General features: G+C 38.8%; 1 protein-coding gene and 1 long non-coding RNA gene across 4 annotated transcripts in view; one reads left to right on the forward strand and one right to left on the reverse strand.

Annotated features, from left to right (window-relative positions):
* The window catches only part of LOC129726734 (follicle-stimulating hormone receptor), a 313232-nt gene that overhangs the window by 119241 nt on the left and 176823 nt on the right, over nt 1-17168 (forward strand). Inside the window, exon 2 of the mRNA XM_055683775.1 lies at nt 6302-7176. Within this exon, the coding sequence (XP_055539750.1) occupies nt 6800-7176 (377 nt within the window). The 5' untranslated portion in view covers nt 6302-6799. The remainder of the gene's footprint in view (nt 1-6301; nt 7177-17168) is intronic.
* Nucleotides 1-17168, reverse strand: part of LOC129726735 (uncharacterized) — a 228234-nt gene that overhangs the window by 96879 nt on the left and 114187 nt on the right. The window lies entirely within an intron of this gene.

Here is a 17168-nt window from a genome sequence, read left to right on the forward strand (position 1 = left end):
TATATATATATATATATATATATATATATATAATATATATATATATATATATATATATATATATATATATATATATATATATATATATATATATATATATTATATATATATATATATATATATATATATATATATATATATATATATATATATATATATATATATATATATATATATATATATATATATATATATATATATATATATATATATATATATATATATATATATATATATATATATATATATATATTATATATATATATATATATATATATATATATATATATATATATATATATATATATATATATATATATATATATATATATATATATATATATATATATATATATATATATATATATATATATATATATATATATATATATATATATATATATATATATATATATATATATATATATATATATATATATATATATATATATATATATATATATATATATATATATATATATATATATATATATATATATATATATATATATATATATATATATATATATATATATATATATATATATATATATATATATATATATATATATATATATATATATATATATATATATATATATATATATATATAATATATATATATATATATATATATATATATATATATATATATATATATATATATATATATATATATATATATATATATATAATATATATATATATATATATATATATATATATATATAATATATATATATATATAATATTATATATATATATATATATATATATACTATTTATATATATATATATACTATATATATATATATTATATTATATATATATATACTATATATATACTATATATATATATATATATATATATACTATATATATATATATATGTATACTATTAATATATACTATATATCATATATATACTATATATATATATACTATATAATATATCTATATATATATATTTACTATTATCTATATCATATACTATATATTACTATATACTATCTATTTCATACTATATATATATATATCATATATATATATATATATATATATATATATATATATATATATATATATTCACTGAAATCCTCGAATCGTTTCGGAAAAGAGTGGTCCATGTACACAAACCCGGTAAATGACAAAGAAAATGACGGTAAATCGTATAAAATGGCTAGTGTCACATGTAATATGATACATATAGCATGTCTCATGGTCACGTGTTACATTACATGTAACACAAAATATTAGATATTACATAATATTTTACATGTTACATTTTTCGTGTTACATTACGTGTAACATGTTACACATCACGTGTAATAGGTACAAAACAATTGGCATGTTCGTTATCACATGTAATATGCTGCATGTTACGTGTTACATGATAGTATTACATCGATTTATGTACATAGACCACTCTGTTCCGAACGGCCATTCTGTTTCGGACGAATTTTCAACACGGAATTAATCAGCTTTAAAATTCGATTTTCCGAAATTTTCTTAATCTTCCAACTTCAGCTCCTTGAGTAGATGCGGTTTATGCAAAAGACTTATTTTCGAAAAAGATGGTCTTTAGACCACTCTGTTCCGCAACGGCTCAAATAAAACTGGCCAGAAGGACACACAGCGAAACTTCTACAGGGAAATATAATTGGCTACATTTGGCAGAAAGAACGAAGCTCTGTATACTGCCTGTAATCGTATATCAGTCCCATCTTTACGCGGTGACAAAAAAGTCCGGTCACACTTGTTTGGGGTCGCCTGTAGCCTACACGTTGTATCTCTCTGGTGCCATCTATATGTCAAATGAAAGGGTTAACTTTGCTGCCAAAGTGACAGAGTTTGGTTTCTGTGCAGTTTGTTTACATTGAGTTGTGAGCCATGGCAGAGTTAAGAGCAGCTGTTATCGCTGAATATGTGAAAGGGTACAAACCCGGACACATATTCAAACACCTAAAACCGCTCGGAATCAACCGGAAATTCGTGTACCGGACCATAAATCGGTACCTAGAGACCGGAGGCACCGAGGACAACCCAAGCAGCAAAATTTGTTTTGATTATGAATTTTGTGCACCACAGCAACAAATTCTTATGCGAAACTAAGTTGCAGCTACATTTCAGTTTCTTTTACAATGACAAAAAAAGCGCAGGAGGCGGAGCCAACTGCAACATTTTCGTTGTTTCAACACAAGTTACAAGAATGAAACAGTAATGTGTATGAACTTATGCGTGGAATTTGATAACAACATGGTAACTGCTGCATGGTCAAATTTCAGCAACGAAGATGTATCGTAGCAGCAACTTGGGCGAAATAGCAATTACATGGCGTAGTGGTAAACAAAAGAATTCCGTATAGCGATTGATCTTTGATTATTTCCAGAAATTTGATGAGGATCAAACTCCAGTTATCAATTTCTATTCAATTTTCACCTTCCTACTATTCACGTCGTTTGCTGTAGAAACTCAGTTTATGTCTTTTTTGACTTTATTTTGCTTCTCAAACCATGCTCATGCTCATTCTCAGTTTTCAATTTTGCTTTTTTCATTCATCAGCACTTCAGCGTGATAGTGAAATTCAAATCAAATTATTTCATTTGGTTTACGAGGCCCAAATTTTTCAGCCGAATTGTAAAAATGGTTTTTGGATGACTTCTGGTCCAAGTATCAGAGGCGCGATAAAATACAAGGTTATTGAGCAATTGTTATCACTTTATTTAACATTTTAAACGTTACAAAGGTGTAATATTTCCTTCTCGTGTGTTGTGAAGATAAGAAAATTTGCAAGAAGCGCTGTAAAGAACCTGCGTTTATCATCACAGCAACATTCCCGTATGTGAATTGCTCGCCTTGCCTTGAAGACATGGACATCAGTATAAACCTCAGCAAAATGTTACAACGCAGTACATAATCTCATCTCAGAAACAAATATAAGCCGAACGATCGACCAAAAGTTGCTGTTAAATGACTTGAGAACGTGAGAGCAACTTTTAGGAGTATTTTTGTGTGTTTGTTTTGTGTATCTCGCAAGCATCACGTTGGCAACTTATATGCTCCGCCTACTAGGTCTATCCAGTGACGGTTAGGTTTTCAAATGCCGTTTCCACGTTTCAACAATAAACCTAACATCGCGAATAACGTTGTTGGTGTAAAGATTTTTGAAGCAGCAATGCAACTTTATTTGTTGCTTGTATCCTTACAATTTCATTGTAGTAACAAACGATGTTCCTTGAAACCTCAGAATTTCATTAGTGCAACAAATGATTACAATTTATTGTTTTATCATGTTTCATTTGTTGCTTGGGAAGGCACGATCTGGACGACCAAGGTCTGTGAGAACTCCAAGGCTGAAAAAGATTATACGAAACCGGATTCGCCGGAATCCCGCCCAATCTGCACGGAAGCTGGCCAGGAACCTTAAAATGAACCAAGAATCAATCCGCCTGCTTCTGCGCAAGGATTTAAAACTTACACCGTACAAAAAACAGGTGGTTCATGGGGTTACCAAGCTGCAAAGGACAAGAGGTACTAACGGTCGCGGGAGTTGCTCGGTTGGCGCGCAGATGACGGGATTATTTTTTCGGACGAGAAGCTGTTCGTTTTGGAGCAAGCAGTCAATCGCCAAAATGATCGAGTTTGGAGAGTGAGCCTCCAGCAAGCTTCTGCGGACAAGCTGAACGTTACCGGTTCCAAAATAAGACGTCAATGATGGTTTGGGGAGCCATTTGCAAGAGGGGTAAACTGCCTTTTATTTTTATCGATAAAGGGGTCAAAATCAACGCAGCGTACAGTGCCTCCACACTCATGGGTCAGCTACAATTATGGGTCACTTTTACGCAAATACGCCTATTCTCACGAAACTGAACAATTTTCATTGGCAGTGGTATTTTTTATAACTCAATTGTAACCCTATTCATACGATTGAAATGATTTAATGTTGAAAATGTTACTAAAAACAATAATTCTGCTCGGTGCAATAAGTGAAGTGACCCATAATTGTAGTAATGCACGTTTTGCGGTGCACAATTGTGGGTCAGGTTCATTAAGCAGACAGTAAATGAAGTAGAGAGAACGAAAATTAAGCGAACTGGAAATATGATACAGATTTGGAAAAATATACCGCATCTCGACGGGACTTGAACCCGCAATCTTCCTGTATCCGGCATGGTGTTTTGACCAATTAAACTACGGGGGACAGTGGTACTGTTCCACAATCTATATCGTATCACATTCCGCTGCCGCCTTATTCTATTGCTCATCCCTAACTACACACACTGCTGTTTGCGTGTTAACGGAAAAAGGCGTTGTTAAAAATAGAAATTCAGTTCGAATTGTGAGTCAGTTCATATTTTTGCTATTTTTATTACTTTTGTATGAAAATACATCACGACCTAATAAAATAACTTATTATCAAGCTTTTACATCAATGAAATAACGTTTGTGAAGGATTTTGATGGTTTTATAAACTAAATGATCTTGACAGTCATAAGTGACCCATAATTGTGTCTTTTGCTATGCAAATACTATTTTTCTTCTTAACCGATTTACACACATCAGCTGCAGTGAAACTAATTGTCGATCAAGAGTATACATCAGAACACAGAAATAGATAGTAAAACATTCGTAGTTGATAACTTTTCCGCTTTTATATTCATTTTTCAACATTTAGGCAACACGTTGGCTGACCCATAATTGTAGAGGGACTGTACTACCTGGACACGGTTTTGAATAGAAATGTTCTGCCTTAAGCTGAACTATTGTTTGAAGACTATTACTACTGCTTCCAGCAAGATGGCGCCCCATCCCACACCGCAAAGGTTGTTCAGGCGTGGTGTGAGGAAAACTTGACCGATTTCTGAATCCACTGGATTATTTAGTGTGGGGATCAGTGTTGCAAATTTTCACTGTCAGTGATTGGTTCTCAGTCGAAACTGAAAACTGCGGATATCAGCTTCAACACTAACGAGCTGAAAGTGATAGTTACTTTCAGCTCCAATCAGTTGATAGTGATAATTCTGACTGGCAGCATTACTGTGATTTCGCATACGCTATGTTACTTTAGCGATGTTTATGCGGTTGAGAATGATGATGCTTACCTACTTCATCGACTTCATACAATGGATTGGCTTAGATCAAATGATTTCGATAACAATTAGGACATATAATTTATATAACTGACACGACATTCATTGAAATGGACACGGGTGACACTCAAAATCAATGTGATGAGAGTGAAATTGCTGTTGTTTCATTTTCATTTTGCAGTGTCAAAATTTCGCAACACTGGTTGGGATACATGATGTCGAAGCTGAACGACTATAAAATAACAAATTTGAGTAATTCAAGCGAGTTATCACGAAAATCTGAGACGAGATGCCGATGAAGCACGTGCGCGCCGCTTGCGACGACTTTCCGAGACGTCTGAAGCTGGTTCGATCAGAGAAAGGTGGTGTAATTCCGAGATATCGTCTGTGAAGTATCTTTATGAGTTACTGAATAAAGCTATGAAAGCCAGATTCATATTTTCTTCTTATTCTTTGAAATATTGAGATTTTCCTGTGTGACCGGACTTTTTTGTCACCCTGAATTTTCATTAGGTTGAGAAAACAACGCGTAAAGGTATTTTTCTTGTTTAAGTTAGTTTTGTTGTTGAGCGTGGTTTATTCTCATATTTTCGACATAATATTTTCGAACTATTTTTCCCTGAGGCAATACAGTGTGATGAGCGGAAATGATTTGAGATGAGCGAACCCAAGTTTGCCTATGCATGACCTTTATCGATTAGGCCCATGTGACACAGTAGCGTAGGAAAGGAGATGTTGGAGTTCAGTGCTTGAGCAGAAGATTTTAAATCGTACTATTACGAAACTAGGTTAGAGTTATCGCACTTCTGTCACCGAAGTTCTGAACCTAACCAAAAATTATGCTGCTTTCGCAAAACATTGATTCTATTTCGTATCATTCTGCGATGACTTGTAAGTACCTACATACACCTGCTACAGAATTTTAATATCCTTTCGTTTTACACCACGCGTCTTTCAACCCCTTAATCACACAGAGCTTCCTACGCGACTGAAAAGATAACCTTTTATGCTTCTCGAAGATTAGCTCACCACACTAGAGTTAATCTTCCGGTGTCGAGTCGGTTCGGAATCTTCACAGCTATAATTATATTGCCCACGATCAAAAATCCCTTTAGGATAGTAAAGCGATCACCATAAATTATCCAATTGGCCTCGACCAAGTTCGAATGTTTAAGTAATGTTGATTTTTTTTCCTTCTGGCATAATTGCAGATTTTTCAAAAAGGAACGACGACTCACCACCCGCCGCTGAAATTCGTTCAAATGAGACCCACCGCGTGAGCATTGGAGTGACAGCATAACCGCGCAGCGCGTACCACTAGATAAATCTGTTCTGTCATTTACGTTCGCGTGTGTTTAGTGTAGTTTGGGATTGCAGCTTGCTCTGGTGGGAAGTGGCGGTGCTCTCTCCCACGGTGTGTTTCAGCGTTCGACGTACGTCAAATACGTCGTCATCACAAATCCAGACCAGTCCGAGCAACTAGTAGAAGACATAAATAGTAGTGCAAGAGGAAAAAAATATGAAAACAAAAAGTCGACGTGTTTTGTTACTGCTTCCTATTGGTAGTGGCCATAATGGTGCTAGTAGCGATTTCTGGTGGTATAATAATCGTTTTCGTTTAGTATATATTCACAACAAGTGATTTGTCCTCGTCGTGCTAAACGGAGGATAATTGAGTAAAGTAAGTGAGTGTGCTAGTGCTTGGTGCTATGGCGGTTCGCTTCACCAATCACCTAACGATGAAGGGCCACGTGGTTTTGGTGCTGTTTATATTGTTGCTGTTTCAAATGTACACTAGCAGCGTGTTTGGGCTGAGTCCCACACTGCAAACTACGAGCCAAACTAAAATGATGTTAAAAGAGAGTTTGCTGATTCCATCGATTGATTCGGAAAAGGAAGCGAAAGCAATGTATGAGAAAGCTTTACAGCAGTACGGTATTGTTGGTCGAACGTTGAAGGAAATCTGTAAGCCGTGGCAATCCAGAGGTTGCCAGTGCGTCGGATCGTCTGAGGAGGTAGCCCTGACATGTCGGTTTATAGGGTTGGGTGTAGTGCCGATGGATTTGCCTGCTGAGCTTGTTAAACTGTAAGTATTTTAACCCCGATTACATTCTACTGTGGGTTTAATATTCATCATTATCTTCACCGAGCAAATACAATCGATAGTCACCAAATTAATCGAAATAAATCATGTTCTAATTGGTTATGGCACCAATATTGCGGTTGTTACAGGAAATAATTTCAGTGCAGAAACGAATCTCGGTACTTATTCACAGTGCATATTCTCTACGCTCAATGAATTCTCGCTTTAAGTGCATCCGAGGGACCTCTCACAGCGCGTGTCAAGTAATGGAATTACAGCTTGGTGGCTAGGAGCATAATATAGCAACCAGGATTTGACGTCTTCTGACACTCTGTCTACTACGTATCCAAGTCTCAATTGAGTGCGCTTTTGCTCTGCTTCAGGGGGAAAATAGGTTAATTTCCTTCTGATGGCATCTACCCGACACACTTGCATTCAGTACTGTTGAATACACTTTCTTTTCTGACGTTGAGCTCCCGATGCACAACATAGGGTAGAGCGAAGATTTTCAAGTGACTTGAGACGATTTTAATGCACATCATCGGAGCCAAAATTTTTATGTTTACCCTATTTGGTGAGCAAGGAAGCAAGGATGAATACACCAACCGGATCTATCTACTTTTCTCGTAGTGTACCGCCGCTAGCAGCTTCCCGCTTGTGCAGCCAAGGTTGGGCAATCGAACGCTACCAAGCATTGCTGCTCCGACGCCAGCAAGTCTTTACGAGCTTTGGAGAAACTCTCTTTTCAAAAGCGTCGCGGCTGTGCACCGTAAAGGTCGTGAGCTGATCAAAAACTGCAATGTTGTCCTGTGTGCAGCATTACCAGTGCGAAATGATAGAGGATGAAAGAGGTTTTTGTGCTTTAAATTGCTGGTTCAGTTTCTATAATCGGTCGTTACACATCTGATTCTTTTGTTTGCCAGCTAGGGTCACTTTTAAATCCCGGTAGGAGCTTTACTTAATAGTTATTCACCACTTCGAGAGTAGTAAAAAAATACCTTGTTTAACAGTTATCTTATAGCAGAGAGGCTATAAATTTTTGACATGTCTCTATAACGCAATTATTGTGTTTCGTATTTACTAAATCTATTTTAAACCAGATAAATAAACGAACTTACTGGATGATAGATTGTGTTATAGTAACATTTTGGAAGAATTTGATTCTTATAGTTGCCCAATATTTAGTGAAGGCTCTTGGTGTAATTGGTTCACTTATCATTGGTATGTCTAATTTTTTTGAGCATACTTTTCTTTCAAAAATTTTTTGAATTGGGAAAACGGAAGTTACGAAAGCAGACAGTATGTGAAGTAGAGAGAGCGAAAATTAAGCGAACTGGAAATATGATACAGATTTGGAAAAATATACCGCATCCCGACGGGACGGGAAAATTTGGAATTTGGATTGGAATTTTTTTTTCAAATTTGATATTCTTCTTTGGAAACTTATTTGCAGTTTTCCATACTCCACGAGTCCAGTAAATTTTTGTAAATTCTGTTTTTAATTGCTTAGAAGTTTAGGTATTACTGCATGCACACGGCTATTCTCTGGCTCCGCACTTACCTTTCCTTCTCGTTGAACTCTACAATACTGACTAACTCTTGACAAAATAAGTCTCTCTTATGATAAAACTAACCAAATAGACATAGTTGCAACTTCTCCAGGGAATTTTTAATAGCTATACTCGGCAGAATGAACACACGACTCAAGCTACAACCATCATTAGGCCAGATCAGAAGTCCTTGCTTAAAGTACAGTTCATTACTTACTGCATATGCAGAATCTCTCCCGAAGCGTCTTAGCCTCAAATGTCTAATCGCAAAGACCTATTTTTACGCTCTCCAGAGTGTCCAGATTTTTCGATGATGGCAAAATTGGGTTAGTGAACGGTCGACACAGCCGCGTACGACCTCCTTTCCAGTCAGCATACGACCATAGTTTCCACCGGGGTTTTTTTTTCCTGTGTGGGCTCATCACTGCGACCAGAGATTAGATCTATTGGGATATTGCCCAAGTGTTTTCTGTACTCCGCACTTCATATTATTGGCAGTATCACCATTGAAGTGGGTCCCCGTGGCTCTGTGGTTAGCGATGTCGGTCGGCTAGTTCTCCCACACGGTTGTGATATCGGGTTCGATTCCCGATCGAGTCAAGGAACTTTTCGAGCTGGAAATTTTCTCGATTCAGCACTGGGGCACGGTGTATCGTTGTACTTATACTACACATGAAAAATGTGCCAAAAACAATATCGATAACGAATTCTCTCAACTATAATCTTGTTGATCCAGACCGCTATTAGCCCCAAGGCTAAGCGTGCGATATTGATCACTATTGAAGTAAGTGATACGCTTATCATTCATATCCGTGCTTGTGTGTAAGTTTTACCTTTCCGTTTCAAGCTTACTACTCTACTATACCGAGCCTCTGTCCCTCCCAACAATATCGCTTAATTACAATTCCCTGGGGAGAACTTTCATACGTTACTCACACCAGTTTTATTATAACAGGGACTTATTTTTGTTAGATGGAGAGTTAACAGAGGTACTGTAAAATTCAGATTGAAGAAAAGGTATTAGGTGGGAAGCCTGAGAATAAGCCCATGTTAAAGTCCTTTGGTAACCAAATGGTCTGATTCTACTAAGATTCGAACCCACGACCATCCGCTTACCAAGGCGGACTCTGTAACCTTGCGGCTGCGGAGCTCCCCAGGGGGTCCACCGGGGGTTGGTTACCCGATCTCCGCTAAGGTTACTCGTATCCCGGTCGACACCTCGTGGAGGTTGGAATAGGAGTTGCTGGACAGAGGCAAATGACCACATTAGGGTCTCAAGTAACACGTGTCCAATCATTTGCTAGACGCGGCTGTGCCCCATATTAGGAACGGCCTACAACAGCGTCTGACTCGGAGGGGGTGGCTGAATTATGGAATGCTGTATCCCGCCAGCAACACCTAAGATGGCCTAGATGACCTAGGCTACGAACACGGAAAAAGATTAAGGTAAACGATTGAAAATTGGGTACTAGGAACGTCGGATCTCTCAATTAACCGGCGCGGACTGCCCTGCTTGCTCGAGAACTACAGCGGCAGGGAGTCGAAATCGCAGTGGTTCAGAAGGTTCGGTGGCCGAATTCCGGAGAAAGGGAATTCCGTGCAGTAGACCCTATTGCACGCACTTCTTTCAAGTACCACATCTACTACAGTGGCGGCAAAGCAGCGGAACGGGGTGTCGGTTTCGTCGGTTCGCTTGGAAATCAGAAAACAAGAGTCATCCGGTGGAGGCCCGTAGATGACCCTATATGCGTGTTGAGGATTAAGGGCAAATTCTTCAACTATAGTTCGATCAATACCTACGCACCGACAAACGACAAATCCGATGAACTCAGAGATGAGTTCTATGGCAAGCTTGAGCGAATCTATGACGAGTGCCCAAAACATAACGTACAAGTCGTCATCGGAGACGCAAACGCACATGTTGGGAGGAGAAATCCTTCCGTCCGGTCATTGGAAGGCATACACTCGTCAACCAATGAAAACGGCCTGAGGCTGATAATTTTGCCGCGGCCAGAGAAATGGCCATATTTAGCTCCTATTTTCCACGTTTTAATATTCGGACACACCTGGAGGCATCCAAATGGAGAAGCCTGCTCCCAGATCGATCACGTACTGATTGACGGTCGGCACTTTTCGGATGTTACTGATGTCAAGTAATTTCGAGGACCAAACATTGACTCTTACGATTATCTCGTCGTTTGTAAGATCCACGCATGGTTATCGAACGTGCTGAAATCTCACACAGAGAGGGCGACGCGTTTCAACATTCAGCAGTTGAAAGCTGATGGCGTGGCAGCAGATTACGATAGAAATCTGGATCGACGCATCGCAGAACAGCAGGAGGAAGGAGTGGAAGACATAAATGGGCCGTGGTAGGTACGACGCGTGGAAGACAGCGTAATGGTTGGTTCGATGCCAAGTGCCAGAGAGCGACGACAGATGAGAAGAACCGTGCCAGAAGCCGCATGCTCACTGCGGCTACGCGTCAGAACAGAGAGGTACGGGGAGTTAAGAGCTGCCGAAAATAGAACCCACCGTCAGAAGAAGCGCGAGTACGAGGAGCAGGTGCCTGCCAGCGCAGAGGACAGCTATGCTCAAAACGACGAAGCAGGAATTAACTGCTCAGTAAGCAACCTGCTTACTGATAAACCGACGATTGCAGCCAGGTGGAAGGAACATTTTCAGGTGCTATTGAACGGTGAGGAGCCGGGTGAGCAGAGCAGGAACAGGAAAACGATTATGAGTGACGAACAAGCTGTGGAGCCACCAATATAGGAGGAGGTGAAAAGGCGGTTAGTGGGCTGAAAAACGGCAAGGCCGCTGGGAAGGACGGTATTCCGGCCGAACTTTTAAAAGCGGGAAGCGTGCGGATGTACTATGCAATTCTACCAGATAATACTAAGGATCTGGGCGGATGAACAAATGCCTAACGACTGGTTGGAAGGCCTCATCTATCTATAGGAAGAGTCCTCGATTGGATTGTTGCAACTATCGAGGCATTACGTTCCTCAACTCCGCATATACAGTGCTCTACCGTATCCTGTTCTCCAGATTGAGACCGTTAAGGGAATCCTTTGTTGGCGAATACCAGTCTGGTTTTCGACAGGGGCGTTCCACGATGGATTGGATCAAATTTTCTCCCTGCGACAGATTCTCGATAAGTTTCGGAAGTACAACTTACAGACTCACCATCTGTTTGTTGATTTCAAGGCGGCATACGACTCAGTGAAAGAAACGAGCTGTGGCAGATCATGCTCGAACACGGTTTCCCGACGAAACTAATTAAGCTGAGTCGTATGACGCTGGTGAGATCGAAATCATGCGTGCGGATAGCTGGCGAGACATCAGCCGCGTTCGTAACGTTAGATGGACAAAAACAGGGGGATGCGCTCTCTAATTTACTGTTCAACATCGCCTTTGAAGGTGCTGCACGAAGAGCAAACGTGGAAAGAAACGGCACGATCATCACGAAATCTCACATGCTTCTTGGTTTTTCGGACGACATTGATATCATCGGTATCGACCGTAAGGTCGTGGAGGAGGCCTTCGTGCCTTTTAAGAGGAAAGCTGCGAGATTGCGACATGTCATTAACTCTAACTACCAAAACAAAGTACAAAGTACAGTACGCACAAAACTAGCGCTGTATAGGGCGCTGATACTCCCGGTGGCCCTTTACGGACATGAAGCATGGACGCTTAAGGAAGCTAATCGACGAGTGCTCGGAGTTCTTGATCGTAAAGTTCTGCGATCGATACTTGGCGGTAAATTGGAAGATGAAGACGCATGAATCACGAGTTGTACCACGTATACAAACATGCTGATATAGTAAAGGTAATACAGTGGGGCAGGCTTCAGTGGGCTGGACATGTAGCCAGTATGCCTGACGAGAGAGCCGCCAAAACTGTTTTCAGTAGAGAACGAGGGAAAGGCCGTCGACTCCGTGGTAGGCCTCGCACGCGGTGGAAGAAGATGAACGATCTGCAGGTGTACGAAGACTGGAAAACGGTTGCCCAAGACAGAAGAAGCTGGACATCTCTAATTCGTTCAGCCCTGGACCGGGGAACGGTCCATTAGCTAACAAAGTAAAGTAAGTCATGTGTCTATATCATGGACAGTGTGCCCAGTACTGGCACACTGTCCTTTCCAGGACAAAAAGATAAAAATTGAAAAGTAAATGGTTTTGCTTTTTGAATACATATAGTTACAACCGAAAATTTGGATGGGTATTGAGTCTTTAACCTTAATAGAATTATTCAACCCTAAAAGTTACTGAGTAACTCGGCGGGAACCCACAACTTTGAAATATTCAATGACACTACACTGATCTTTTTTTATAGCTCCCTTTTATGCCCTAGACTCATTGGAGTAGTTTAAGAATTTTACAGTAACAGGAAATTGATAATGATGGTAAAACGTAGAATACATTTTTTTCTTTTTATAAAAAACCAACCAGGTTATATTTTAGAACAAGTAATTTGACAGTTTAAAATTGCGTTTGAACATGGTTTATTGAACAGTTATGCGTGTCCCATCCATTTAGATGTTGACATATTGCAGAACATATAGAAAATATGTTTACTTGACTAGCTGCTTTATCCGTAAAGTAAACCTACACGCGTAGGAGTGAATTTACTCCGAATGACCACAGATCTCGAAGCGTTGATAAATCGTCATTTTAATACCGCATCATTAATCAGAATATTTCTTTATTTTTTAAGGAAGAGAAATCTGTAACCTCATTTGCCACCGAGGCTAATCGAAACGATTTTGATCTTGGTTAAAATATTTCTCGCCGTCTTCGATGACGGCGAGTGTCTGATGATGAAGCGAAGAGCAGACATGATTAATTTCTGTGCCGGATTACAATAGCCGCAGTTTCCAATAATGTCCCCGACGAATGCAACTGTGCACTGCACAGCGAAACTGGCAGCAGCTGCACCGGCAGTTCCTCAGCGATGAAATTGGATTCGGCTTTTATGGTTAATAACCGTGTATTTATGGCACTCATCTGTTGTGTCATTTACAGCGCAGCAAAGTGCAATTCAATGCAACGTGAAGCGACAAAGTGGTAGGAAGACCGTGACCGTTCAATAAGGAGCGCAAATCCTTGCCTACGTAGGCAAACGCATCCAGCATGCAGTGTGCAGCCGGTAGAGGTGCCCATTGTTCCACTTGTTGCCACCGGTGATGAATAAGTACCAATCAACTCACGGGACACTTGATATTGATTGCACTCTCAACCCATCATCCCTTTTACGGTAGTAGGATGTACAATCTGCAATCCGCACACATTGGCAGCTCTCTGTAGGTCAGACAGCGTGGGTGGTGTGTGTTTTATTGAATGGAGCCGGGAAATGTCGCGTAGCGCTGGTTGCTTGGTGCCTTGTGGCGTCGAACCGAAGTTGCGCTTATTCTGGTGAAGTTTTTAGTTTACATTATGGTTTTCTATGCATACCTACAAGTGATGTGTGTGGGATGTTTTATTTTTCAACATTTTTTCGCGATGGCAGCAGTGCACTATACAGAAAAGAATGTATTCGTTGAACTGATTGACACACATTGAAAATTGTTGATGCTGAATATTTTTCATTCATCTCGCCGCATAGAGGAAACTTTAAGATTGCCAGTTAGCATTTGTTGATCGTGTTAGTTAATTTTAAAGAAAGTTACTTTATCATATTCGCCATAAGAGGATTTTTATAGTTGAGTGATGGTAAAAATGTTCGACTCATTTATATAATTATGGAAGAACATATGTTGTTTTCTTGATTGTCAACTTTTGTAATTATTGTACAAAGTGGTACGATAGGGCTCACCAATGTCTTGGGTGTCCAAACGTCGTGTCTGAGAGATTTCAAATTACAAATAACTTTACTAGTTTGATGAAAATCGACAATCTTTCGTTCTTGTTGAATTATCGTACTCATAGCGAACTAGGAGATGACAATTCTAGTAGAGGCTATTCTATGCCAAATGTTGAATAACTACCTTTTTTGAGTTGAATAAAATTTTTCACATATATTTGACTTAGCAAACTGAATGTCTTACGCTCTTACACTGGATCAAAAATTTTTAGACTCAAGAGTAATTTTCTAAAGAGGGAGTATACTAGGACGAATCTTTTGGTTATGAGTCGCATAAAATTCATATTTAATAAATTCTGCCGAGAGGCTATCGCAAGTTAACTCTTCGTTATACACAGTAGCAAAAAAAATTTGCTACGAATGTCGTCCACGTCCGTGTGGGTCAGCAGAACGACGCCAACTAGCGAAATTTGCACAATACGAATGTTTTGTAATTTGGACTATTCACTTGAGATTTCACAACCAACTCAAGAAGAGTAATTGAAATAATGGTTCACATACCACAAACACATTATAAAAAGCTAAAAGCTAAATGGAACGCAAGCACCATCAGTTGTGATGTTAGTGTAATCCTCCATCGGTCTGGACTAGGTATATCGGTGAAATTTTCTGAACCAAAACATGTTTTTAAAATTAACCTTTTGGCGCCGGTACGTTAGTTGATAGGGAGAAAAGTTTATGACGGAAAATAAACAAGAATACAAAAAATCAAAATAACCGGCGACGGCGGCGCGCAGAACTAATTCTACTTAATAATAAAGCATCAAGATGTTTTTGCAAAGCATTCATCAATTCATCTTCGTTCGTTTTGCGCATGCAAAACAAACCAAAGTAGAGCAGATTGGTAGAGTTGTTTTGAAAAATCTTGAAGAAGCGCTTGCGAAAATTGTGGAATCGTGGTATTTTTCATACTACTTTAAACAATAACAATAAACAATAATAATTTTCATACTACTTTAAACAATAACTATTGTCAATTGATAAACTTATCTCGTGGCAAATTATCAAAACTACCTTACCATACATTACCATCTCAACAATGTTTGGCTATACTGCCGGACAATTAAGTAGAACGCCCCGGGATGCTTCGTTATAATACCAAAGCCATTTTTACTCTTGCTTTACCGGCACAGCCAATTTGACACCACGAGTTGCTCTGCTACAAAGCCTTCTATAAATTGGAAACATCAACAGTATGTCCCCCGGGCGTACTAAAAATTGTGCAACATGGCTTAAAACATGTATATGCAAATTTAGTTGTTATTTTCCTGCCTTTTCATTTAGGCTGTAGAGAAGCACAAAACATTAGGGTCAACTTGGGAGCCGAATTGAATGAAAACTTTGAACGTATTTCGGTAATGCGAAAGCTCGCTAATAGAGAATGCAGTGAAAGTTGAGTGGAAACCCTTTATTGTGCTGTTGTTTATCACCCTGGTGAGTTTCTGGGCCATTGAGTACTGTAGTGTTCTGATTTATTCCCGCAAGGACGACCGTTGTGAATAGGAGTGCACCATAACGTAAAAGTTATGAGGAAAATTAATATTATCGAGAAGCATAATGGTCCAGATATGCATCGATGCATAATGCACATTTTTCGGGGTGGCAGGAACTTCATTCAGAATTAACATTTTTTTAGATAACACACGTGAATTACTGCGGTAGTTTTTTTAAATAAAATACTAAGCCTACACAAATAAAGCACGGTATGTACATAGTAACATTGTAACATATTCCAAATACTCAATCTGTATCTGAATCGAGTAAAGCATTCATGTCAGAGACCGAAACGCTGTAATCTACTAAGAGAATTACCTTAATCTTCCAATGAATTACTAATTTGCCAGTGTCACAGAAGCTGTAAGTGTGCCTGCGAACGATTTAGCTTACTCCGATAGAAAAGCACGAATTGCTTCGAAGCTTAAAAACAGAATTTATTGGTTCCACTTTTCAGCCGGTACAGGACCCGCAGCAGATCGTTAGTTTCTTTATTCGTACAAGCGGGCAACAGAGTGCTTAGATGTGGTTCAACCACAGCAACGACGGGCTCGGCGAAATGGGTTCGGAAGCTGCTCGGGCTCATGAGCTCAAGTATTAATTAAAGGCACATCGTGCTGCAGGTTTATCTGGTAGCCATGGCTGACGGCTGAGCAAACGATCATTTTAATTAACAATCTTTCAAATACTAGGTACTAGAGAAGGGTGGGGGGAGAAGCTGATAGGGACAGAGCAAAAGATTGGCGAGCAAAGCGAAGCGGCATCGGAAATAAATTTTCGGTTGTAACGTTTACCCTTATCCGTACCGTGAAAGTCGCAGGTCGATGTCATTCATATTATGATGCGACATAGTAGGAATAAAACTTTTAATTTTATAGCTGTGTGACCATTTGAGTATGCATCTCTAATTAACATGATTAACTGAAAGATAAATTCCGTTTTATATTCTACCGCGGTTTTTGGCCACGCATCAATCAAAAATTCAATTGGAATCACTTATGAATAGTGAAAATCTACAATTCTGAAAGTTATAAATGTTTAAATCGTAGTTGAGATTTAACAAGATAATTTAAACAAGAGTCGTAA

Source organism: Wyeomyia smithii, chromosome 3 (assembly GCF_029784165.1).
Source record: "Wyeomyia smithii strain HCP4-BCI-WySm-NY-G18 chromosome 3, ASM2978416v1, whole genome shotgun sequence".
NCBI classification, from domain to species: Eukaryota; Metazoa; Arthropoda; class Insecta; order Diptera; family Culicidae; genus Wyeomyia; species Wyeomyia smithii.